The sequence below is a fragment of the Eubalaena glacialis genome, chromosome 18, assembly GCF_028564815.1.
Source record: "Eubalaena glacialis isolate mEubGla1 chromosome 18, mEubGla1.1.hap2.+ XY, whole genome shotgun sequence".
NCBI classification, from domain to species: Eukaryota; Metazoa; Chordata; class Mammalia; order Artiodactyla; family Balaenidae; genus Eubalaena; species Eubalaena glacialis.
Genome location: NC_083733.1, coordinates 55,118,343 through 55,142,964, shown reverse-complemented (window position 1 = coordinate 55,142,964; position 24,622 = coordinate 55,118,343). Strand labels below are relative to the sequence as shown.

At 58.8% G+C, this 24,622-nt stretch overlaps 4 protein-coding genes across 4 annotated transcripts in view; all 4 read left to right on the top strand.

Annotated features, from left to right (window-relative positions):
• The window catches only part of LOC133077671 (uncharacterized), a 6,698-nt gene extending 1,166 nt beyond the window's left edge, over positions 1–5,532 (top strand). The window contains exons 3-10 of the mRNA XM_061172454.1: positions 16–97; positions 288–372; positions 639–749; positions 1,070–1,161; positions 1,597–1,649; positions 1,857–1,917; positions 2,136–2,801; positions 4,634–5,532. Of these exons, the coding sequence (XP_061028437.1) occupies positions 16–97; positions 288–372; positions 639–749; positions 1,070–1,161; positions 1,597–1,649; positions 1,857–1,917; positions 2,136–2,801; positions 4,634–4,795 (1,312 nt within the window). The 3' untranslated portion in view covers positions 4,796–5,532. The remainder of the gene's footprint in view (positions 1–15; positions 98–287; positions 373–638; positions 750–1,069; positions 1,162–1,596; positions 1,650–1,856; positions 1,918–2,135; positions 2,802–4,633) is intronic.
• Positions 5,203–11,884, top strand: LOC133077670 (uncharacterized). The gene is made up of 10 exons (XM_061172453.1): positions 5,203–5,280; positions 6,037–6,131; positions 6,384–6,465; positions 6,656–6,740; positions 7,007–7,117; positions 7,438–7,529; positions 7,965–8,017; positions 8,225–8,285; positions 8,504–9,169; positions 10,986–11,884. The coding sequence occupies exons 1-10, from the start codon at positions 5,203–5,205 to the stop codon at positions 11,145–11,147; spliced, it is 1,485 nt and encodes a 494-aa protein (XP_061028436.1). The 3' UTR covers positions 11,148–11,884.
• Positions 11,555–18,252, top strand: LOC133077668 (uncharacterized). Its single transcript, XM_061172452.1, has 10 exons — positions 11,555–11,632; positions 12,389–12,483; positions 12,736–12,817; positions 13,008–13,092; positions 13,359–13,469; positions 13,790–13,881; positions 14,317–14,369; positions 14,577–14,637; positions 14,856–15,521; positions 17,354–18,252. Exons 1-10 carry the CDS (start codon positions 11,555–11,557, stop codon positions 17,513–17,515), a joined length of 1,485 nt encoding a protein of 494 aa, XP_061028435.1. The 3' UTR covers positions 17,516–18,252.
• Positions 17,923–24,622, top strand: LOC133077667 (uncharacterized). The gene is made up of 10 exons (XM_061172451.1): positions 17,923–18,000; positions 18,757–18,851; positions 19,104–19,185; positions 19,376–19,460; positions 19,727–19,837; positions 20,158–20,249; positions 20,685–20,737; positions 20,945–21,005; positions 21,224–21,889; positions 23,724–24,622. The coding sequence occupies exons 1-10, from the start codon at positions 17,923–17,925 to the stop codon at positions 23,883–23,885; spliced, it is 1,485 nt and encodes a 494-aa protein (XP_061028434.1). The 3' UTR covers positions 23,886–24,622.

The window sequence follows — 24,622 nt, the reverse complement described above, 5'->3', positions numbered from 1 at the left end:
GGGCTTCTTCCAAAGGCACGGGGGCCGCCGGCGGCGCCTGCCCCTAGCCCGGCCAGCCGCCAGAGGGCGCGCCCGCGTCACGGAGAGCCCCGCCCCCGTTTGCTGAGTAACCCGCCAGGGCAACAAACGGGAAACCCGGGGCAACCAAGGCGATTGTCCGCGCCCGCCTGGTCGGAGGGCAGGCTTCCACCAGTAGAAGGCTGGCTGTCAGAGCCCAGGGAGGGGAGAGAGGAGGACGGAGGGCAGCGAGGGATGTAGGGAGGGTGCGCCAGCCCTCCGGTCCCCAGGTTCTGGACATCCTAGATCTCTGGGTCTGTGCCACCGTCTCCGCCAGTGGCTGCCGAAGCTGGTGGCCAGACCAAGGCACGCCGGGTACCTCTGTGGATCCAAATCTGGATCGGCATGGGTGGGAATGGTGTCAAATGGGAGGAGGGTGTGGGATGCCATCTGGTGAGGCGGGGGCGAGGAACATCGCAGAGTCCCGGCTCGAACTGTGAACTGTGGTCGTGTCACCAGAAAATCCACTGACCCCGAAAGTGGTAGCTCCCCTAGACGTGGGCAGAGGAGGCCCATGCCCTGGTGCCACACTGGTTTCGGGTGGCGGGTGAGACGGGGGTCCCTGCCTCTGCCTCTCCCAGTGCCTCGCAGGGATGTGATTGCAAGGCCCTACTCCGCGCAGTTCTTCCCAACTAGCCCCCAACTTCTCCCCCCACCCCTCACCCGCCCCCCCTCCCACTCCATCCTGCTTGGTAAGCCTGGGCTGGCCCGGGCCGGCCTTTCCTCCACTCTTGGGAGCCCCAACAATCCGTCCATCTACTCATCCGTCAGTCCTTCTTGCTTTTTGAACCATACATCCATCTGATGAGGATAGTCATCAACAAAGAATCCATAATAGGAAAAGAAAAGAGTTATTGGAGCCAAACGGAGGACTCGAGCGCGGGAGACAGCCTCTCACAGGGCTCGGAGGAACTGCTCTGGAGAAGCATGACTTTCAGCCTAGTTTTATATGTGAGGGCAGAGAACCTCTATCGCGTCAGGGGTCCATTCCTTGTCTTCTTGTTTCCAAAAGAGACAGATGAGCACATAGACCGCGAATCAGCATGGCCTTGGCGCCTGCCAAAGGAGCCTTCTCATCGGACGACTAGTAGCACTGGCGTCCAGGTAAGGGAGGCATTTTATGTGTATCTTGAAAAAGGACGTCTTTATTTCTGGACAGTGCACGCTTTTCTGTAACGATGAAAGCACATGTACAATGTATGTTTAAGAGGCCACAAAACAGGCTGTTGCAGTTAGCATAGAAATCATGTGAGAGCCAGCATGACTTCCCTGTACCCCAACATGGGAACACTGCTTTCATCCCATCCATCCGTCCTTCCGTGCATGCATCCATCCATCCATCCATCCATCCATCCACTGGACCACTGGAAGTCACAGGCCCCAGGCCCTTCAGAGAGCACCGGACACAGCTTTCACCTGTACCTGCCAAGCGACAAAGGGCGCTCCGGATCCCTAGAGCCTAACAGACCCAACCCTTAGCAAACCTGCTAGTCATTGTGAGGTCAGCCTCCCACTCCACCCCCCCAACCCCACCCCCAGCCCGTGCCCCGCGCGCTCACGCTCACGCAGTTGGAGGGCTGGCTTCAACTCCGGTGAGTGAGCTGGGTAGGGACGGGGAAGGAGAGAGAGAACAGAGGGAGATGGCGGGAAGTACGGAGGGTGCGCCAGCCTTCCTCTCCTCACGTTACTGACGTCCCGGATCTCAGAGTCTGTGTCTGTCGACATCTTCGAACCACTGCCCCCACACTGATGGCTGGAACTGGTGGCGAGACGCCAAGTGGACCCAAATCCGGATCTAGGTGGGAGGTGATGGAGTCCACTGTATGGAGAAAGGGGGCGTGGTTTGGAATCTGGTGCCTGGTGAGGCGGCGAGCGGCATGAAGGTCCCCATGTCCCCGCTCAAAATGACGGTCACGTCGCCGAGAAACCCACTGACCCGGAGAGAGAGCGGTACCTCCCCTAGACATGGGCAGAGGCCGCCCGTGCCCTGGCGTCACACTGGGCGGGTTCTCTGCCGCTTCCATTGCTTTGCAGGAAACTGTGGAAAACCGCTTCTTTCCGCCATTCTTCCACGCTAGGCTCGCAACCTCTCCCCGCCTCCTTCTCCCCTCCCCTCCCCGCCCTTCACCGCCCCTACCCTCCCCTCCCCTCCGCTTGCCGCCCCTCGGCAGGGCTTTCCTCCACTCTGCGGGGCCCCAACAGTCCGTCCGTATATTCCTCCAACCTTCCATCGAGCCGTGGATCCGCCCACCCTTCCTTCCGTCTGTCGGTCTGCCGGACCACTGGAAGACCTAGGCCCCAGGCCCTTCCTAGAGCACCGGACACGGCCCGCGCCTGCGCCCGCCCGCCAGCCCGCCAGCCAGCCAGCCAGCCAACGTGTCGCCCACCCCTCAGAGACAAGTCGCTTAGCAACCGTGCCCGAGGCGCAGCCAGGCCTCGCGGCCTGGTCGCCTGCGCATGCGCGCCTGGAGGACCGGCTTCAGCTCCACCAGCCAGAAGGACGACAGGAGGGCCGAGCGGCCACGGTGAGAGGCGGCCTTCCCGAGTTGGTCGTATGGACGCCTCCCCTTAGGTCCCAGCCCAACCGAAGCTCCCGGCCTCAGCGGGGAAGTTTCTTTCCCTGTTGGATTCCCACTGCCATCAAGGAAACGCAGGCTGAGATACTAACAGCACACGCCCGAGTCGAGGGCTTGGCTCACCAATCAACTTCTCCTCTGGGGGCTCACAAGGCAGGAAGTTTAAAGGTAGGGTTCGTTCGTGAGGCGGAGGCATGGGTATTGGTTTTCTGGGAAGAGGCGGGGTTCTTCTCCCTGGAACCGTGGTCCCATCTTCTTCTTTTCCTTCCTTCCCTGTGGTCAGGTGTTTCCCATCAGGCTAACTGGAGTCCAGTGAGCGTATAATGAGGCTCGGGTTCAGGAGAGGTCAAGAGGGTGATTTCATCAATTCCAGTCACATGTTGATATTTCTCTTGGGTTCTCTCCTTCTGAGGTTTGGTTCTGCAACTGAAGGCTGGGGCAGGTGGTTTCCCTTGGAGGGACGGGCCGGGGTATTGTTCTGGGGCAACCACCTGGGGGACAGTAGGGAGGGTGCGCCAGCACCCTCTTTCCTTAGGTTACCCACAGCCCAGATATCTGGGCCTATGTCGCGTTCTCGGCAGCAGCAGCTGGACCTGGTGGTGAGGCGCAGATAGATACAGCGGGGACGTCTGTGGACCCAGATCTGGTTCGGGGTGAGTGGAAATTGCAGCCAGTGAGAGAGGGGTGCAGAGTGAAATGCGGCGAGGTGGGGCGCGATGAAGATCCCCGAGTCCCGCTCCAAGGGATGGTCTGTTGCCAAAAATCCACTGGCCCCTGAGGGTGGTCCCTCCCTTAGACTTGGGCAGAGGAGGCCCATGCCCTGGGCCTGCACTAGGCGGGGCCCCTGCCTCTTCCAGGGCTCTCCAGGAATGTGTCGGAAGCCCCTTCTCCCTGCCGTTTCCGCTCCCCAGCACCCCTAACCCATCTCTTCCACACACACACCCCACCACCACGACCACCACCACCACCACCCCCCCCCAAACCACCACCCTCCCTCAAGTACCTGGGCTAGGCTGAGGAGGGTGCTCCCTCCCCAAGGACCCTAGCTCTCTTTCAGGCACACCGGTTGCCTGACACCTTCCTCCTGCAACAGGGGCGATCAGGAATGCATCTCAGAGGCGTCCCAGGACCCAGTGCCCTTTCCTCAGTAGGGGCTCCGCTGACAGATTTCTGTCCCCTGTGTGCCTCTCTTGAAGAAACCAGGCAAAGCCTACGGTGAAACAGAGGTACAGAGAAGAAGACCCGATTGAGGCAGAGGCATTCCACTGGGGCTTCTTAGGACCGCAGCCTAGCCTGGGAGACGCAGATTCAGGAGGCACTTGAATGATGTTCTGCTGCACTACAAAACGGAGGAAGGTTCTGAAGGCAAAACCTCCCAGGCCATAGTTAGTTCCATGAGTTGTGCGTCAAGAATTCGGATTGGAACTGCTCCAAAGTAAGGGTGCTTGTGAAGCAAGGCTTGGTTGGGGTCCAAAATGACTACAGAGGTGCAAGAGGGGAACTTTTGAGACCACACTTGTGGCAGCTAGCAGATGTTAGAGAAGCTAGAAGAGACAGGCTTCTAACAGTGTAGTAAGAGCCAGGTGTGTTGGCAGGTATGCCTGTCCGAGTTTGATTCTGGGCAAGGCGCCCTGTGTGTGTGTGTGTGTGTGTGTGTGTGTGTGTGTGTGTGTGTGTGTGTGTCTGTCTGTCTGTCTCTGTGTCTGTGTGTCGGTGTGTGTCTTAGGGCAAAGGGCCAGGAGAACTTGGGGGTGGGGTACCTGGGGTCTGGACCTTGACGGCAGCTGTGTTTGAGTCCCAACCCAGGCACATACCCCGGTGGGCATGGGTGGGGTGAGGGAGGGAGGCGGGCACTCACTGCAAATCTCCGTGTCAGTCCATTGCCACCCCCATCGTGGTGATCATCACGACAGGGCTCTAGCTCTTCTCAAAAGAACCACAGTGGAACGACAGCCATTTTTTCCAGGCCCCAGTGATTTTCATTCTCCGTTTTTTCAAAGGCTTTCTCGTTCCGCGCCCTCCAGCGCTCAAGGTTCTGGTGGTGGCAGCAACCCAGTTCCAGGCGAGTCTGCCAAAACTCATCAGAAAACAAAGGGGAGTGTGGTGCATTTCCTGGGATGCAGATCATGCTGAAAGAAATAGGAACAGACGTTCCATCCTAGGTGAAAGACACAGAAGGGAAATGCCCAGTCCGGACCGGGAATGGAAGGTCCTTGATGAGGTGAAAAACAGAACAAAGCAAAGCAATGGAAATAGGGGATGGCCAAGACTTCCCAAGAACAGAAGCACTGACCGGAGCCAAAAGGGGTTTAAGAAGGAAAAGCGAACCCAGTGCCATGGAACGCGTGTACTGCAGAGGAGGAGGAGGAGAGAATCATGGAGAAGACGGAAGAGCACACACAAGCACAGAGAAGAGAGAGAGCGAGTCAGACAGGTGTGGAATCGGGATGCGGCCAGGAAGGAGGGAGGCAGAGGGTGCACCTCTGAGGCGGTGTTTGGAGATTTCAGGGCTGATAATGACCCCAAGCCGTGCTTTGGACCACAGGGAGAACCCCCAGGGGGGGTCACGATGAAGAAGTTCCTATCCAGGACCACAGGAGGAGATGTGCTGAGCCCCAACCCATGCTCTCAGAAGCTTGCAGTCAGGGTGAGCCGACCCCAAACACCCAGAGAGAGCACTTTCCAACAGCAGAGGATAGCCCCACCGCCCCCATCCCATCCCGGGGTCCCTACATCCCAGCAAGAAGACTGGAAGCTAGCAAATGAAGTGCTGGTAGGCCAAAACACACAGCTCAACTGGAAGTGGATCGGTGGTGGTGAATTTTCCAGAAGGTTGTAGTCGAGTGGATCATGCCTTGCCCAAGGGACTTTCCTCTTCCAGATCATGGCGCTGTGGTCGGGTTAGGTGAGTTGAGCGCTGGGGGAAAGGGGCTCGGGTGGGGGTGGGATTTGGGGCATTCGCATCATGAGCATGACTTTCGGCATCTTTCCTGCAAGTGTATCATGAGTTCCTCATAGAGATTCCTTGTGTTTTTGGGTGTGGAAGGGTGCCTCTCAGGATGCAGAGGGGCTTCCTTCCACGTGCTGTTCCCAGGACATGGCAAGTCAGGCACATTTGAAGAAAAGCCAGGAAAAGCGATAAGGAAGGAAACAAGAATCCCACTGAGCCACACAGCCAGACAGAGCCACGGAGCCACCTTGTCACGGAGGGGGTGGGGTGGGGTGGGGTGGTGGTGAGTGGGGGGGAAATGGGGACTGCAGGGAGTCCCGGGCTCCTCAGACAAGCCCCATCCCTCCACGGGCACGGCAGTTCCTTGGGCCTGGGCTCAGGCTCGGGCTCTGGCTCGGGCTCTGGCTCTGGCTCTGGCTCTGGCTCTGGCTCTGGCTCTGGCTCTGGCTGCAGGCGCTGAAGCCCACGAGGGAGCAAAGCCCCCCAGAAGCCCACAGTCAGTCCCCTGTCCAGCTCACAGGGCAGTCCCCCTTCCGGGACAGTCCCAGGCACACACTGAGGATTGACCTGAGCAAGGGATACCACCACTAGGCTCCTGATCCTGCTTGGTCAGCCTGGCCCGGCCTGGCCTTATTCCACTCTGCACTCCGCAACTATCCATTTATGTAGCCTTCCTTCTTCCTTCCTCCCTCCCTTTCTTCCTCCCTCCCTTCCTTGCGTCCTTCCATCCGCTCATTTATCCTTGCTTCCATCCATGTGCTGGACGCACTGGAGGATGGGGGCCCGGGCTTCTTCCAAAGGCACGGGGGCCGCCGGCGGCGCCTGCCCCTAGCCCGGCCAGCCGCCAGAGGGCGCGCCCGCGTCACGGAGAGCCCCGCCCCCGTTTGCTGAGTAACCCGCCAGGGCAACAAACGGGAAACCCGGGGCAACCAAGGCGATTGTCCGCGCCCGCCTGGTCGGAGGGCAGGCTTCCACCAGTAGAAGGCTGGCTGTCAGAGCCCAGGGAGGGGAGAGAGGAGGACGGAGGGCAGCGAGGGATGTAGGGAGGGTGCGCCAGCCCTCCGGTCCCCAGGTTCTGGACATCCTAGATCTCTGGGTCTGTGCCACCGTCTCCGCCAGTGGCTGCCGAAGCTGGTGGCCAGACCAAGGCACGCCGGGTACCTCTGTGGATCCAAATCTGGATCGGCATGGGTGGGAATGGTGTCAAATGGGAGGAGGGTGTGGGATGCCATCTGGTGAGGCGGGGGCGAGGAACATCGCAGAGTCCCGGCTCGAACTGTGAACTGTGGTCGTGTCACCAGAAAATCCACTGACCCCGAAAGTGGTAGCTCCCCTAGACGTGGGCAGAGGAGGCCCATGCCCTGGTGCCACACTGGTTTCGGGTGGCGGGTGAGACGGGGGTCCCTGCCTCTGCCTCTCCCAGTGCCTCGCAGGGATGTGATTGCAAGGCCCTACTCCGCGCAGTTCTTCCCAACTAGCCCCCAACTTCTCCCCCCACCCCTCACCCGCCCCCCCTCCCACTCCATCCTGCTTGGTAAGCCTGGGCTGGCCCGGGCCGGCCTTTCCTCCACTCTTGGGAGCCCCAACAATCCGTCCATCTACTCATCCGTCAGTCCTTCTTGCTTTTTGAACCATACATCCATCTGATGAGGATAGTCATCAACAAAGAATCCATAATAGGAAAAGAAAAGAGTTATTGGAGCCAAACGGAGGACTCGAGCGCGGGAGACAGCCTCTCACAGGGCTCGGAGGAACTGCTCTGGAGAAGCATGACTTTCAGCCTAGTTTTATATGTGAGGGCAGAGAACCTCTATCGCGTCAGGGGTCCATTCCTTGTCTTCTTGTTTCCAAAAGAGACAGATGAGCACATAGACCGCGAATCAGCATGGCCTTGGCGCCTGCCAAAGGAGCCTTCTCATCGGACGACTAGTAGCACTGGCGTCCAGGTAAGGGAGGCATTTTATGTGTATCTTGAAAAAGGACGTCTTTATTTCTGGACAGTGCACGCTTTTCTGTAACGATGAAAGCACATGTACAATGTATGTTTAAGAGGCCACAAAACAGGCTGTTGCAGTTAGCATAGAAATCATGTGAGAGCCAGCATGACTTCCCTGTACCCCAACATGGGAACACTGCTTTCATCCCATCCATCCGTCCTTCCGTGCATGCATGCATCCATCCATCCATCCATCCATCCACTGGACCACTGGAAGTCACAGGCCCCAGGCCCTTCAGAGAGCACCGGACACAGCTTTCACCTGTACCTGCCAAGCGACAAAGGGCGCTCCGGATCCCTAGAGCCTAACAGACCCAACCCTTAGCAAACCTGCTAGTCATTGTGAGGTCAGCCTCCCACTCCACCCCCCCAACCCCACCCCCAGCCCGTGCCCCGCGCGCTCACGCTCACGCAGTTGGAGGGCTGGCTTCAACTCCGGTGAGTGAGCTGGGTAGGGACGGGGAAGGAGAGAGAGAACAGAGGGAGATGGCGGGAAGTACGGAGGGTGCGCCAGCCTTCCTCTCCTCACGTTACTGACGTCCCGGATCTCAGAGTCTGTGTCTGTCGACATCTTCGAACCACTGCCCCCACACTGATGGCTGGAACTGGTGGCGAGACGCCAAGTGGACCCAAATCCGGATCTAGGTGGGAGGTGATGGAGTCCACTGTATGGAGAAAGGGGGCGTGGTTTGGAATCTGGTGCCTGGTGAGGCGGCGAGCGGCATGAAGGTCCCCATGTCCCCGCTCAAAATGACGGTCACGTCGCCGAGAAACCCACTGACCCGGAGAGAGAGCGGTACCTCCCCTAGACATGGGCAGAGGCCGCCCGTGCCCTGGCGTCACACTGGGCGGGTTCTCTGCCGCTTCCATTGCTTTGCAGGAAACTGTGGAAAACCGCTTCTTTCCGCCATTCTTCCACGCTAGGCTCGCAACCTCTCCCCGCCTCCTTCTCCCCTCCCCTCCCCGCCCTTCACCGCCCCTACCCTCCCCTCCCCTCCGCTTGCCGCCCCTCGGCAGGGCTTTCCTCCACTCTGCGGGGCCCCAACAGTCCGTCCGTATATTCCTCCAACCTTCCATCGAGCCGTGGATCCGCCCACCCTTCCTTCCGTCTGTCGGTCTGCCGGACCACTGGAAGACCTAGGCCCCAGGCCCTTCCTAGAGCACCGGACACGGCCCGCGCCTGCGCCCGCCCGCCAGCCCGCCAGCCAGCCAGCCAGCCAACGTGTCGCCCACCCCTCAGAGACAAGTCGCTTAGCAACCGTGCCCGAGGCGCAGCCAGGCCTCGCGGCCTGGTCGCCTGCGCATGCGCGCCTGGAGGACCGGCTTCAGCTCCACCAGCCAGAAGGACGACAGGAGGGCCGAGCGGCCACGGTGAGAGGCGGCCTTCCCGAGTTGGTCGTATGGACGCCTCCCCTTAGGTCCCAGCCCAACCGAAGCTCCCGGCCTCAGCGGGGAAGTTTCTTTCCCTGTTGGATTCCCACTGCCATCAAGGAAACGCAGGCTGAGATACTAACAGCACACGCCCGAGTCGAGGGCTTGGCTCACCAATCAACTTCTCCTCTGGGGGCTCACAAGGCAGGAAGTTTAAAGGTAGGGTTCGTTCGTGAGGCGGAGGCATGGGTATTGGTTTTCTGGGAAGAGGCGGGGTTCTTCTCCCTGGAACCGTGGTCCCATCTTCTTCTTTTCCTTCCTTCCCTGTGGTCAGGTGTTTCCCATCAGGCTAACTGGAGTCCAGTGAGCGTATAATGAGGCTCGGGTTCAGGAGAGGTCAAGAGGGTGATTTCATCAATTCCAGTCACATGTTGATATTTCTCTTGGGTTCTCTCCTTCTGAGGTTTGGTTCTGCAACTGAAGGCTGGGGCAGGTGGTTTCCCTTGGAGGGACGGGCCGGGGTATTGTTCTGGGGCAACCACCTGGGGGACAGTAGGGAGGGTGCGCCAGCACCCTCTTTCCTTAGGTTACCCACAGCCCAGATATCTGGGCCTATGTCGCGTTCTCGGCAGCAGCAGCTGGACCTGGTGGTGAGGCGCAGATAGATACAGCGGGGACGTCTGTGGACCCAGATCTGGTTCGGGGTGAGTGGAAATTGCAGCCAGTGAGAGAGGGGTGCAGAGTGAAATGCGGCGAGGTGGGGCGCGATGAAGATCCCCGAGTCCCGCTCCAAGGGATGGTCTGTTGCCAAAAATCCACTGGCCCCTGAGGGTGGTCCCTCCCTTAGACTTGGGCAGAGGAGGCCCATGCCCTGGGCCTGCACTAGGCGGGGCCCCTGCCTCTTCCAGGGCTCTCCAGGAATGTGTCGGAAGCCCCTTCTCCCTGCCGTTTCCGCTCCCCAGCACCCCTAACCCATCTCTTCCACACACACACCCCACCACCACGACCACCACCACCACCACCCCCCCCCAAACCACCACCCTCCCTCAAGTACCTGGGCTAGGCTGAGGAGGGTGCTCCCTCCCCAAGGACCCTAGCTCTCTTTCAGGCACACCGGTTGCCTGACACCTTCCTCCTGCAACAGGGGCGATCAGGAATGCATCTCAGAGGCGTCCCAGGACCCAGTGCCCTTTCCTCAGTAGGGGCTCCGCTGACAGATTTCTGTCCCCTGTGTGCCTCTCTTGAAGAAACCAGGCAAAGCCTACGGTGAAACAGAGGTACAGAGAAGAAGACCCGATTGAGGCAGAGGCATTCCACTGGGGCTTCTTAGGACCGCAGCCTAGCCTGGGAGACGCAGATTCAGGAGGCACTTGAATGATGTTCTGCTGCACTACAAAACGGAGGAAGGTTCTGAAGGCAAAACCTCCCAGGCCATAGTTAGTTCCATGAGTTGTGCGTCAAGAATTCGGATTGGAACTGCTCCAAAGTAAGGGTGCTTGTGAAGCAAGGCTTGGTTGGGGTCCAAAATGACTACAGAGGTGCAAGAGGGGAACTTTTGAGACCACACTTGTGGCAGCTAGCAGATGTTAGAGAAGCTAGAAGAGATAGGCTTCTAACAGTGTAGTAAGAGCCAGGTGTGTTGGCAGGTATGCCTGTCCGAGTTTGATTCTGGGCAAGGCGCCCTGTGTGTGTGTGTGTGTGTGTGTGTGTGTGTGTGTCTGTCTGTCTGTCTCTGTGTCTGTGTGTCGGTGTGTGTCTTAGGGCAAAGGGCCAGGAGAACTTGGGGGTGGGGTACCTGGGGTCTGGACCTTGACGGCAGCTGTGTTTGAGTCCCAACCCAGGCACATACCCCGGTGGGCATGGGTGGGGTGAGGGAGGGAGGCGGGCACTCACTGCAAATCTCCGTGTCAGTCCATTGCCACCCCCATCGTGGTGATCATCACGACAGGGCTCTAGCTCTTCTCAAAAGAACCACAGTGGAACGACAGCCATTTTTTCCAGGCCCCAGTGATTTTCATTCTCCGTTTTTTCAAAGGCTTTCTCGTTCCGCGCCCTCCAGCGCTCAAGGTTCTGGTGGTGGCAGCAACCCAGTTCCAGGCGAGTCTGCCAAAACTCATCAGAAAACAAAGGGGAGTGTGGTGCATTTCCTGGGATGCAGATCATGCTGAAAGAAATAGGAACAGACGTTCCATCCTAGGTGAAAGACACAGAAGGGAAATGCCCAGTCCGGACCGGGAATGGAAGGTCCTTGATGAGGTGAAAAACAGAACAAAGCAAAGCAATGGAAATAGGGGATGGCCAAGACTTCCCAAGAACAGAAGCACTGACCGGAGCCAAAAGGGGTTTAAGAAGGAAAAGCGAACCCAGTGCCATGGAACGCGTGTACTGCAGAGGAGGAGGAGGAGAGAATCATGGAGAAGACGGAAGAGCACACACAAGCACAGAGAAGAGAGAGAGCGAGTCAGACAGGTGTGGAATCGGGATGCGGCCAGGAAGGAGGGAGGCAGAGGGTGCACCTCTGAGGCGGTGTTTGGAGATTTCAGGGCTGATAATGACCCCAAGCCGTGCTTTGGACCACAGGGAGAACCCCCAGGGGGGGTCACGATGAAGAAGTTCCTATCCAGGACCACAGGAGGAGATGTGCTGAGCCCCAACCCATGCTCTCAGAAGCTTGCAGTCAGGGTGAGCCGACCCCAAACACCCAGAGAGAGCACTTTCCAACAGCAGAGGATAGCCCCACCGCCCCCATCCCATCCCGGGGTCCCTACATCCCAGCAAGAAGACTGGAAGCTAGCAAATGAAGTGCTGGTAGGCCAAAACACACAGCTCAACTGGAAGTGGATCGGTGGTGGTGAATTTTCCAGAAGGTTGTAGTCGAGTGGATCATGCCTTGCCCAAGGGACTTTCCTCTTCCAGATCATGGCGCTGTGGTCGGGTTAGGTGAGTTGAGCGCTGGGGGAAAGGGGCTCGGGTGGGGGTGGGATTTGGGGCATTCGCATCATGAGCATGACTTTCGGCATCTTTCCTGCAAGTGTATCATGAGTTCCTCATAGAGATTCCTTGTGTTTTTGGGTGTGGAAGGGTGCCTCTCAGGATGCAGAGGGGCTTCCTTCCACGTGCTGTTCCCAGGACATGGCAAGTCAGGCACATTTGAAGAAAAGCCAGGAAAAGCGATAAGGAAGGAAACAAGAATCCCACTGAGCCACACAGCCAGACAGAGCCACGGAGCCACCTTGTCACGGAGGGGGTGGGGTGGGGTGGGGTGGTGGTGAGTGGGGGGGAAATGGGGACTGCAGGGAGTCCCGGGCTCCTCAGACAAGCCCCATCCCTCCACGGGCACGGCAGTTCCTTGGGCCTGGGCTCAGGCTCGGGCTCTGGCTCGGGCTCTGGCTCTGGCTCTGGCTCTGGCTCTGGCTCTGGCTCTGGCTCTGGCTGCAGGCGCTGAAGCCCACGAGGGAGCAAAGCCCCCCAGAAGCCCACAGTCAGTCCCCTGTCCAGCTCACAGGGCAGTCCCCCTTCCGGGACAGTCCCAGGCACACACTGAGGATTGACCTGAGCAAGGGATACCACCACTAGGCTCCTGATCCTGCTTGGTCAGCCTGGCCCGGCCTGGCCTTATTCCACTCTGCACTCCGCAACTATCCATTTATGTAGCCTTCCTTCTTCCTTCCTCCCTCCCTTTCTTCCTCCCTCCCTTCCTTGCGTCCTTCCATCCGCTCATTTATCCTTGCTTCCATCCATGTGCTGGACGCACTGGAGGATGGGGGCCCGGGCTTCTTCCAAAGGCACGGGGGCCGCCGGCGGCGCCTGCCCCTAGCCCGGCCAGCCGCCAGAGGGCGCGCCCGCGTCACGGAGAGCCCCGCCCCCGTTTGCTGAGTAACCCGCCAGGGCAACAAACGGGAAACCCGGGGCAACCAAGGCGATTGTCCGCGCCCGCCTGGTCGGAGGGCAGGCTTCCACCAGTAGAAGGCTGGCTGTCAGAGCCCAGGGAGGGGAGAGAGGAGGACGGAGGGCAGCGAGGGATGTAGGGAGGGTGCGCCAGCCCTCCGGTCCCCAGGTTCTGGACATCCTAGATCTCTGGGTCTGTGCCACCGTCTCCGCCAGTGGCTGCCGAAGCTGGTGGCCAGACCAAGGCACGCCGGGTACCTCTGTGGATCCAAATCTGGATCGGCATGGGTGGGAATGGTGTCAAATGGGAGGAGGGTGTGGGATGCCATCTGGTGAGGCGGGGGCGAGGAACATCGCAGAGTCCCGGCTCGAACTGTGAACTGTGGTCGTGTCACCAGAAAATCCACTGACCCCGAAAGTGGTAGCTCCCCTAGACGTGGGCAGAGGAGGCCCATGCCCTGGTGCCACACTGGTTTCGGGTGGCGGGTGAGACGGGGGTCCCTGCCTCTGCCTCTCCCAGTGCCTCGCAGGGATGTGATTGCAAGGCCCTACTCCGCGCAGTTCTTCCCAACTAGCCCCCAACTTCTCCCCCCACCCCTCACCCGCCCCCCCTCCCACTCCATCCTGCTTGGTAAGCCTGGGCTGGCCCGGGCCGGCCTTTCCTCCACTCTTGGGAGCCCCAACAATCCGTCCATCTACTCATCCGTCAGTCCTTCTTGCTTTTTGAACCATACATCCATCTGATGAGGATAGTCATCAACAAAGAATCCATAATAGGAAAAGAAAAGAGTTATTGGAGCCAAACGGAGGACTCGAGCGCGGGAGACAGCCTCTCACAGGGCTCGGAGGAACTGCTCTGGAGAAGCATGACTTTCAGCCTAGTTTTATATGTGAGGGCAGAGAACCTCTATCGCGTCAGGGGTCCATTCCTTGTCTTCTTGTTTCCAAAAGAGACAGATGAGCACATAGACCGCGAATCAGCATGGCCTTGGCGCCTGCCAAAGGAGCCTTCTCATCGGACGACTAGTAGCACTGGCGTCCAGGTAAGGGAGGCATTTTATGTGTATCTTGAAAAAGGACGTCTTTATTTCTGGACAGTGCACGCTTTTCTGTAACGATGAAAGCACATGTACAATGTATGTTTAAGAGGCCACAAAACAGGCTGTTGCAGTTAGCATAGAAATCATGTGAGAGCCAGCATGACTTCCCTGTACCCCAACATGGGAACACTGCTTTCATCCCATCCATCCGTCCTTCCGTGCATGCATCCATCCATCCATCCATCCATCCATCCACTGGACCACTGGAAGTCACAGGCCCCAGGCCCTTCAGAGAGCACCGGACACAGCTTTCACCTGTACCTGCCAAGCGACAAAGGGCGCTCCGGATCCCTAGAGCCTAACAGACCCAACCCTTAGCAAACCTGCTAGTCATTGTGAGGTCAGCCTCCCACTCCACCCCCCCAACCCCACCCCCAGCCCGTGCCCCGCGCGCTCACGCTCACGCAGTTGGAGGGCTGGCTTCAACTCCGGTGAGTGAGCTGGGTAGGGACGGGGAAGGAGAGAGAGAACAGAGGGAGATGGCGGGAAGTACGGAGGGTGCGCCAGCCTTCCTCTCCTCACGTTACTGACGTCCCGGATCTCAGAGTCTGTGTCTGTCGACATCTTCGAACCACTGCCCCCACACTGATGGCTGGAACTGGTGGCGAGACGCCAAGTGGACCCAAATCCGGATCTAGGTGGGAGGTGATGGAGTCCACTGTATGGAGAAAGGGGGCGTGGTTTGGAATCTGGTGCCTGGTGAGGCGGCGAGCGGCATGAAGGTCCCCATGTCCCCGCTCAAAATGACGGTCACGTCGCCGAGAAACCCACTGACCCGGAGAGAGAGCGGTACCTCCCCTAGACATGGGCAGAGGCCGCCCGTGCCCTGGCGTCACACTGGGCGGGTTCTCTGCCGCTTCCATTGCTTTGCAGGAAACTGTGGAAAACCGCTTCTTTCCGCCATTCTTCCACGCTAGGCTCGCAACCTCTCCCCGCCTCCTTCTCCCCTCCCCTCCCCGCCCTTCACCGCCCCTACCCTCCCCTCCCCTCCGCTTGCCGCCCCTCGGCAGGGCTTTCCTCCACTCTGCGGGGCCCCAACAGTCCGTCCGTATATTCCTCCAACCTTCCATCGAGCCGTGGATCCGCCCACCCTTCCTTCCGTCTGTCGGTCTGCCGGACCACTGGAAGACCTAGGCCCCAGGCCCTTCCTAGAGCACCGGACACGGCCCGCGCCTGCGCCCGCCCGCCAGCCCGCCAGCCAGCCAGCCAGCCAACGTGTCGCCCACCCCTCAGAGACAAGTCGCTTAGCAACCGTGCCCGAGGCGCAGCCAGGCCTCGCGGCCTGGTCGCCTGCGCATGCGCGCCTGGAGGACCGGCTTCAGCTCCACCAGCCAGAAGGACGACAGGAGGGCCGAGCGGCCACGGTGAGAGGCGGCCTTCCCGAGTTGGTCGTATGGACGCCTCCCCTTAGGTCCCAGCCCAACCGAAGCTCCCGGCCTCAGCGGGGAAGTTTCTTTCCCTGTTGGATTCCCACTGCCATCAAGGAAACGCAGGCTGAGATACTAACAGCACACGCCCGAGTCGAGGGCTTGGCTCACCAATCAACTTCTCCTCTGGGGGCTCACAAGGCAGGAAGTTTAAAGGTAGGGTTCGTTCGTGAGGCGGAGGCATGGGTATTGGTTTTCTGGGAAGAGGCGGGGTTCTTCTCCCTGGAACCGTGGTCCCATCTTCTTCTTTTCCTTCCTTCCCTGTGGTCAGGTGTTTCCCATCAGGCTAACTGGAGTCCAGTGAGCGTATAATGAGGCTCGGGTTCAGGAGAGGTCAAGAGGGTGATTTCATCAATTCCAGTCACATGTTGATATTTCTCTTGGGTTCTCTCCTTCTGAGGTTTGGTTCTGCAACTGAAGGCTGGGGCAGGTGGTTTCCCTTGGAGGGACGGGCCGGGGTATTGTTCTGGGGCAACCACCTGGGGGACAGTAGGGAGGGTGCGCCAGCACCCTCTTTCCTTAGGTTACCCACAGCCCAGATATCTGGGCCTATGTCGCGTTCTCGGCAGCAGCAGCTGGACCTGGTGGTGAGGCGCAGATAGATACAGCGGGGACGTCTGTGGACCCAGATCTGGTTCGGGGTGAGTGGAAATTGCAGCCAGTGAGAGAGGGGTGCAGAGTGAAATGCGGCGAGGTGGGGCGCGATGAAGATCCCCGAGTCCCGCTCCAAGGGATGGTCTGTTGCCAAAAATCCACTGGCCCCTGAGGGTGGTCCCTCCCTTAGACTTGGGCAGAGGAGGCCCATGCCCTGGGCCTGCACTAGGCGGGGCCCCTGCCTCTTCCAGGGCTCTCCAGGAATGTGTCGGAAGCCCCTTCTCCCTGCCGTTTCCGCTCCCCAGCACCCCTAACCCATCTCTTCCACACACACACCCCACCACCACGACCACCACCACCACCACCCCCCCCCAAACCACCACCCTCCCTCAAGTACCTGGGCTAGGCTGAGGAGGGTGCTCCCTCCCCAAGGACCCTAGCTCTCTTTCAGGCACACCGGTTGCCTGACACCTTCCTCCTGCAACAGGGGCGATCAGGAATGCATCTCAGAGGCGTCCCAGGACCCAGTGCCCTTTCCTCAGTAGGGGCTCCGCTGACAGATTTCTGTCCCCTGTGTGCCTCTCTTGAAGAAACCAGGCAAAGCCTACGGTGAAACAGAGGTACAGAGAAGAAGACCCGATTGAGGCAGAGGCATTCCACTGGGGCTTCTTAGGACCGCAGCCTAGCCTGGGAGACGCAGATTCAGGAGGCACTTGAATGATGTTCTGCTGCACTACAAAACGGAGGAAGGTTCTGAAGGCAAAACCTCCCAGGCCATAGTTAGTTCCATGAGTTGTGCGTCAAGAATTCGGATTGGAACTGCTCCAAAGTAAGGGTGCTTGTGAAGCAAGGCTTGGTTGGGGTCCAAAATGACTACAGAGGTGCAAGAGGGGAACTTTTGAGACCACACTTGTGGCAGCTAGCAGATGTTAGAGAAGCTAGAAGAGACAGGCTTCTAACAGTGTAGTAAGAGCCAGGTGTGTTGGCAGGTATGCCTGTCCGAGTTTGATTCTGGGCAAGGCGCCCTGTGTGTGTGTGTGTGTGTGTGTGTGTGTGTGTGTGTGTGTGTGTGTGTGTCTGTCTGTCTGTCTCTGTGTCTGTGTGTCGGTGTGTGTCTTAGGGCAAAGGGCCAGGAGAACTTGGGGGTGGGGTACCTGGGGTCTGGACCTTGACGGCAGCTGTGTTTGAGTCCCAACCCAGGCACATACCCCGGTGGGCATGGGTGGGGTGAGGGAGGGAGGCGGGCACTCACTGCAAATCTCCGTGTCAGTCCATTGCCACCCCCATCGTGGTGATCATCACGACAGGGCTCTAGCTCTTCTCAAAAGAACCACAGTGGAACGACAGCCATTTTTTCCAGGCCCCAGTGATTTTCATTCTCCGTTTTTTCAAAGGCTTTCTCGTTCCGCGCCCTCCAGCGCTCAAGGTTCTGGTGGTGGCAGCAACCCAGTTCCAGGCGAGTCTGCCAAAACTCATCAGAAAACAAAGGGGAGTGTGGTGCATTTCCTGGGATGCAGATCATGCTGAAAGAAATAGGAACAGACGTTCCATCCTAGGTGAAAGACACAGAAGGGAAATGCCCAGTCCGGACCGGGAATGGAAGGTCCTTGATGAGGTGAAAAACAGAACAAAGCAAAGCAATGGAAATAGGGGATGGCCAAGACTTCCCAAGAACAGAAGCACTGACCGGAGCCAAAAGGGGTTTAAGAAGGAAAAGCGAACCCAGTGCCATGGAACGCGTGTACTGCAGAGGAGGAGGAGGAGAGAATCATGGAGAAGACGGAAGAGCACACACAAGCACAGAGAAGAGAGAGAGCGAGTCAGACAGGTGTGGAATCGGGATGCGGCCAGGAAGGAGGGAGGCAGAGGGTGCACCTCTGAGGCGGTGTTTGGAGATTTCAGGGCTGATAATGACCCCAAGCCGTGCTTTGGACCACAGGGAGAACCCCCAGGGGGGGTCACGATGAAGAAGTTCCTATCCAGGACCACAGGAGGAGATGTGCTGAGCCCCAACCCATGCTCTCAGAAGCTTGCAGTCAGGGTGAGCCGACCCCAAACACCCAGAGAGAGCACTTTCCAACAGCAGAGGATAGCCCCACCGCCCCCATCCCATCCCGGGGTCCCTACATCCCAGCAAGAAGACTGGAAGCTAGCAAATGAAGTGCTGGTAGGCCAAAACACACAGCTCAACTGGAAGTGGATCGGTGGTGGTGAATTTTCCAGAAGGTTGTAGTCGAGTGGATCATGCCTTGCCCAAGGGACTTTCCTCTTCCAGATCATGGCGCTGTGGTCGGGTTAGGTGAGTTGAGCGCTGGGGGAAAGGGGCTCGGGTGGGGGTGGGATTTGGGGCATTCGCATCATGAGCATGACTTTCGGCATCTTTCCTGCAAGTGTATCATGAGTTCCTCATAGAGATTCCTTGTGTTTTTGGGTGTGGAAGGGTGCCTCTCAGGATGCAGAGGGGCTTCCTTCCACGTGCTGTTCCCAGGACATGGCAAGTCAGGCACATTTGAAGAAAAGCCAGGAAAAGCGATAAGGAAGGAAACAAGAATCCCACTGAGCCACACAGCCAGACAGAGCCACGGAGCCACCTTGTCACGGAGGGGGTGGGGTGGGGTGGGGTGGTGGTGAGTGGGGGGGAAATGGGGACTGCAGGGAGTCCCGGGCTCCTCAGACAAGCCCCATCCCTCCACGGGCACGGCAGTTCCTTGGGCCTGGGCTCAGGCTCGGGCTCTGGCTCGGGCTCTGGCTCTGGCTCTGGCTCTGGCTCTGGCTCTGGCTCTGGCTCTGGCTGCAGGCGCTGAAGCCCACGAGGGAGCAAAGCCCCCCAGAAGCCCACAGTCAGTCCCCTGTCCAGCTCACAGGGCAGTCCCCCTTCCGGGACAGTCCCAGGCACACACTGAGGATTGACCTGAGCAAGGGATACCACCACTAGGCTCCTGATCCTGCTTGGTCAGCCTGGCCCGGCCTGGCCTTATTCCACTCTGCACTCCGCAACTATCCATTTATGTAGCCTTCCTTCTTCCTTCCTCCCTCCCTTTCTTCCTCCCTCCCTTCCTTGCGTCCTTCCATCCGCTCATTTATCCTTGCTTCCATCCATGTGCTGGACGCACTGGAGGATGGGGGCCCGGGCTTCTTCCAAAGGCACGGGGGCCGCCGGCGGCGCCTGCCCCTAGCCCGGCCAGCCGCCAGAGGGCGCGCCCGCGTCACGGAGAGCCCCGCCCCCGTTTGCTGAGTAACCCGCCAGGGCAACAAACGGGAAACCCGGGGCAACCAAGGCGATTGTCCGCGCCCGCCTGGTCGGAGGGCAGGCTTCCACCAGTAGAAGGCTGGCTGTCAGAGCCCAGGGAGGGGAGAGAGGAGGACGGAGGGCAGCGAGGGATGTAGGGAGGGTGCGCCAGCCCTCCGGTCCCCAGGTTCTGGACATCCTAGATCTCTGGGTCTGTGCCACCGTCTCCGCCAGTGGCTGCCGAAGCTGGTGGCCAGACCAAGGCACGCCGGGTACCTCTGTGGATCCAAATCTGGATCGGCATGGGTGGGAATGGTGTCAAATGGGAGGAGGGTGTGGGATGCCATCTGGTGAGGCGGGGGCGAGGAACATCGCAGAGTCCCGGCTCGAACTGTGAACTGTGGTCGTGTCACCAGAAAATCCACTGACCCCGAAAGTGGTAGCTCCCCTAGACGTGGGCAGAGGAGGCCCATGCCCTGGTGCCACACTGGTTTCGGGTGGCGGGTGAGACGGGGGTCCCTGCCTCTGCCTCTCCCAGTGCCTCGCAGGGATGTGATTGCAAGGCCCTACTCCGCGCAGTTCTTCCCAACTAGCCCCCAACTTCTCCCCCCACCCCTCACCCGCCCCCCCTCCCACTCCATCCTGCTTGGTAAGCCTGGGCTGGCCCGGGCCGGCCTTTCCTCCACTCTTGGGAGCCCCAACAATCCGTCCATCTACTCATCCGTCAGTCCTTCTTGCTTTTTGAACCATACATCCATCTGATGAGGATAGTCATCAACAAAGAATCCATAATAGGAAAAGAAAAGAGTTATTGGAGCCAAACGGAGGACTCGAGCGCGGGAGACAGCCTCTCACAGGGCTCGGAGGAACTGCTCTGGAGAAGCATGACTTTCAGCCTAGTTTTATATGTGAGGGCAGAGAACCTCTATCGCGTCAGGGGTCCATTCCTTGTCTTCTTGTTTCCAAAAGAGACAGATGAGCACATAGACCGCGAATCAGCATGGCCTTGGCGCCTGCCAAAGGAGCCTTCTCATCGGACGACTAGTAGCACTGGCGTCCAGGTAAGGGAGGCATTTTATGTGTATCTTGAAAAAGGACGTCTTTATTTCTGGACAGTGCACGCTTTTCTGTAACGATGAAAGCACATGTACAATGTATGTTTAAGAGGCCACAAAACAGGCTGTTGCAGTTAGCATAGAAATCATGTGAGAGCCAGCATGACTTCCCTGTACCCCAACATGGGAACACTGCTTTCATCCCATCCATCCGTCCTTCCGTGCATGCATCCATCCATCCATCCATCCATCCATCCACTGGACCACTGGAAGTCACAGGCCCCAGGCCCTTCAGAGAGCACCGGACACAGCTTTCACCTGTACCTGCCAAGCGACAAAGGGCGCTCCGGATCCCTAGAGCCTAACAGACCCAACCCTTAGCAAACCTGCTAGTCATTGTGAGGTCAGCCTCCCACTCCACCCCCCCAACCCCACCCCCAGCCCGTGCCCCGCGCGCTCACGCTCACGCAGTTGGAGGGCTGGCTTCAACTCCGGTGAGTGAGCTGGGTAGGGACGGGGAAGGAGAGAGAGAACAGAGGGAGATGGCGGGAAGTACGGAGGGTGCGCCAGCCTTCCTCTCCTCACGTTACTGACGTCCCGGATCTCAGAGTCTGTGTCTGTCGACATCTTCGAACCACTGCCCCCACACTGATGGCTGGAACTGGTGGCGAGACGCCAAGTGGACCCAAATCCGGATCTAGGTGGGAGGTGATGGAGTCCACTGTATGGAGAAAGGGGGCGTGGTTTGGAATCTGGTGCCTGGTGAGGCGGCGAGCGGCATGAAGGTCCCCATGTCCCCGCTCAAAATGACGGTCACGTCGCCGAGAAACCCACTGACCCGGAGAGAGAGCGGTACCTCCCCTAGACATGGGCAGAGGCCGCCCGTGCCCTGGCGTCACACTGGGCGGGTTCTCTGCCGCTTCCATTGCTTTGCAGGAAACTGTGGAAAACCGCTTCTTTCCGCCATTCTTCCACGCTAGGCTCGCAACCTCTCCCCGCCTCCTTCTCCCCTCCCCTCCCCGCCCTTCACCGCCCCTACCCTCCCCTCCCCTCCGCTTGCCGCCCCTCGGCAGGGCTTTCCTCCACTCTGCGGGGCCCCAACAGTCCGTCCGTATATTCCTCCAACCTTCCATCGAGCCGTGGATCCGCCCACCCTTCCTTCCGTCTGTCGGTCTGCCGGACCACTGGAAGACCTAGGCCCCAGGCCCTTCCTAGAGCACCGGACACGGCCCGCGCCTGCGCCCGCCCGCCAGCCCGCCAGCCAGCCAGCCAGCCAACGTGTCGCCCACCCCTCAGAGACAAGTCGCTTAGCAACCGTGCCCGAGGCGCAGCCAGGCCTCGCGGCCTGGTCGCCTGCGCATGCGCGCCTGGAGGACCGGCTTCAGCTCCACCAGCCAGAAGGACGACAGGAGGGCCGAGCGGCCACGGTGAGAGGCGGCCTTCCCGAGTTGGTCGTATGGACGCCTCCCCTTAGGTCCCAGCCCAACCGAAGCTCCCGGCCTCAGCGGGGAAGTTTCTTTCCCTGTTGGATTCCCACTGCCATCAAGGAAACGCAGGCTGAGATACTAACAGCACACGCCCGAGTCGAGGGCTTGGCTCACCAATCAACTTCTCCTCTGGGGGCTCACAAGGCAGGAAGTTTAAAGGTAGGGTTCGTTCGTGAGGCGGAGGCATGGGTATTGGTTTTCTGGGAAGAGGCGGGGTTCTTCTCCCTGGAACCGTGGTCCCATCTTCTTCTTTTCCTTCCTTCCCTGTGGTCAGGTGTTTCCCATCAGGCTAACTGGAGTCCAGTGAGCGTATAATGAGGCTCGGGTTCAGGAGAGGTCAAGAGGGTGATTTCATCAATTCCAGTCACATGTTGATATTTCTCTTGGGTTCTCTCCTTCTGAGGTTTGGTTCTGCAACTGAAGGCTGGGGCAGGTGGTTTCCCTTGGAGGGACGGGCCGGGGTATTGTTCTGGGGCAACCACCTGGGGGACAGTAGGGAGGGTGCGCCAGCACCCTCTTTCCTTAGGTTACCCACAGCCCAGATATCTGGGCCTATGTCGCGTTCTCGGCAGCAGCAGCTGGACCTGGTGGTGAGGCGCAGATAGATACAGCGGGGACGTCTGTGGACCCAGATCTGGTTCGGGGTGAGTGGAAATTGCAGCCAGTGAGAGAGGGGTGCAGAGTGAAATGCGGCGAGGTGGGGCGCGATGAAGATCCCCGAGTCCCGCTCCAAGGGATGGTCTGTTGCCAAAAATCCACTGGCCCCTGAGGGTGGTCCCTCCCTTAGACTTGGGCAGAGGAGGCCCATGCCCTGGGCCTGCACTAGGCGGGGCCCCTGCCTCTTCCAGGGCTCTCCAGGAATGTGTCGGAAGCCCCTTCTCCCTGCCGTTTCCGCTCCCCAGCACCCCTAACCCATCTCTTCCACACACACACCCCACCACCACGACCACCACCACCACCACCCCCCCCCAAACCACCACCCTCCCTCAAGTACCTGGGCTAGGCTGAGGAGGGTGCTCCCTCCCCAAGGACCCTAGCTCTCTTTCAGGCACACCGGTTGCCTGACACCTTCCTCCTGCAACAGGGGCGATCAGGAATGCATCTCAGAGGCGTCCCAGGACCCAGTGCCCTTTCCTCAGTAGGGGCTCCGCTGACAGATTTCTGTCCCCTGTGTGCCTCTCTTGAAGAAACCAGGCAAAGCCTACGGTGAAACAGAGGTACAGAGAAGAAGACCCGATTGAGGCAGAGGCATTCCACTGGGGCTTCTTAGGACCGCAGCCTAGCCTGGGAGACGCAGATTCAGGAGGCACTTGAATGATGTTCTGCTGCACTACAAAACGGAGGAAGGTTCTGAAGGCAAAACCTCCCAGGCCATAGTTAGTTCCATGAGTTGTGCGTCAAGAATTCGGATTGGAACTGCTCCAAAGTAAGGGTGCTTGTGAAGCAAGGCTTGGTTGGGGTCCAAAATGACTACAGAGGTGCAAGAGGGGAACTTTTGAGACCACACTTGTGGCAGCTAGCAGATGTTAGAGAAGCTAGAAGAGACAGGCTTCTAACAGTGTAGTAAGAGCCAGGTGTGTTGGCAGGTATGCCTGTCCGAGTTTGATTCTGGGCAAGGCGCCCTGTGTGTGTGTGTGTGTGTGTGTGTGTGTGTGTGTGTGTGTGTGTGTGTGTGTCTGTCTGTCTGTCTCTGTGTCTGTGTGTCGGTGTGTGTCTTAGGGCAAAGGGCCAGGAGAACTTGGGGGTGGGGTACCTGGGGTCTGGACCTTGACGGCAGCTGTGTTTGAGTCCCAACCCAGGCACATACCCCGGTGGGCATGGGTGGGGTGAGGGAGGGAGGCGGGCACTCACTGCAAATCTCCGTGTCAGTCCATTGCCACCCCCATCGTGGTGATCATCACGACAGGGCTCTAGCTCTTCTCAAAAGAACCACAGTGGAACGACAGCCATTTTTTCCAGGCCCCAGTGATTTTCATTCTCCGTTTTTTCAAAGGCTTTCTCGTTCCGCGCCCTCCAGCGCTCAAGGTTCTGGTGGTGGCAGCAACCCAGTTCCAGGCGAGTCTGCCAAAACTCATCAGAAAACAAAGGGGAGTGTGGTGCATTTCCTGGGATGCAGATCATGCTGAAAGAAATAGGAACAGACGTTCCATCCTAGGTGAAAGACACAGAAGGGAAATGCCCAGTCCGGACCGGGAATGGAAGGTCCTTGATGAGGTGAAAAACAGAACAAAGCAAAGCAATGGAAATAGGGGATGGCCAAGACTTCCCAAGAACAGAAGCACTGACCGGAGCCAAAAGGGGTTTAAGAAGGAAAAGCGAACCCAGTGCCATGGAACGCGTGTACTGCAGAGGAGGAGGAGGAGAGAATCATGGAGAAGACGGAAGAGCACACACAAGCACAGAGAAGAGAGAGAGCGAGTCAGACAGGTGTGGAATCGGGATGCGGCCAGGAAGGAGGGAGGCAGAGGGTGCACCTCTGAGGCGGTGTTTGGAGATTTCAGGGCTGATAATGACCCCAAGCCGTGCTTTGGACCACAGGGAGAACCCCCAGGGGGGGTCACGATGAAGAAGTTCCTATCCAGGACCACAGGAGGAGATGTGCTGAGCCCCAACCCATGCTCTCAGAAGCTTGCAGTCAGGGTGAGCCGACCCCAAACACCCAGAGAGAGCACTTTCCAACAGCAGAGGATAGCCCCACCGCCCCCATCCCATCCCGGGGTCCCTACATCCCAGCAAGAAGACTGGAAGCTAGCAAATGAAGTGCTGGTAGGCCAAAACACACAGCTCAACTGGAAGTGGATCGGTGGTGGTGAATTTTCCAGAAGGTTGTAGTCGAGTGGATCATGCCTTGCCCAAGGGACTTTCCTCTTCCAGATCATGGCGCTGTGGTCG

What these genes read in the sequence shown, in the direction of transcription:
- LOC133077668 (XM_061172452.1), top strand. Translation starts at nt 11,555, where the DNA reads ATGAAGAAGTTCCTATCCAGGACCACAGGAGGAGATGTGCTGAGCCCC. An exon ending in CTCAGAAGCTTGCAGTCAGG is followed by an intron (nt 11,633 to 12,388) that starts GTGAGCCGACCC and finishes CTCTGGCTGCAG; the next exon opens with GCGCTGAAGCCCACGAGGGA. An exon ending in ACAAGGCAGGAAGTTTAAAG is followed by an intron (nt 15,522 to 17,353) that starts GTAGGGTTCGTT and finishes GTTTTTTCAAAG; the next exon opens with GCTTTCTCGTTCCGCGCCCT.
- LOC133077670 (XM_061172453.1), top strand. Translation starts at nt 5,203, where the DNA reads ATGAAGAAGTTCCTATCCAGGACCACAGGAGGAGATGTGCTGAGCCCC. An exon ending in TCACGGAGAGCCCCGCCCCC is followed by an intron (nt 6,466 to 6,655) that starts GTTTGCTGAGTA and finishes TCCGGTCCCCAG; the next exon opens with GTTCTGGACATCCTAGATCT. An exon ending in GCCAGACCAAGGCACGCCGG is followed by an intron (nt 6,741 to 7,006) that starts GTACCTCTGTGG and finishes TGCCTCTCCCAG; the next exon opens with TGCCTCGCAGGGATGTGATT.
- LOC133077667 (XM_061172451.1), top strand. Translation starts at nt 17,923, where the DNA reads ATGAAGAAGTTCCTATCCAGGACCACAGGAGGAGATGTGCTGAGCCCC. An exon ending in CTCAGAAGCTTGCAGTCAGG is followed by an intron (nt 18,001 to 18,756) that starts GTGAGCCGACCC and finishes CTCTGGCTGCAG; the next exon opens with GCGCTGAAGCCCACGAGGGA. An exon ending in CTAGTAGCACTGGCGTCCAG is followed by an intron (nt 20,250 to 20,684) that starts GTAAGGGAGGCA and finishes CCCCACCCCCAG; the next exon opens with CCCGTGCCCCGCGCGCTCAC.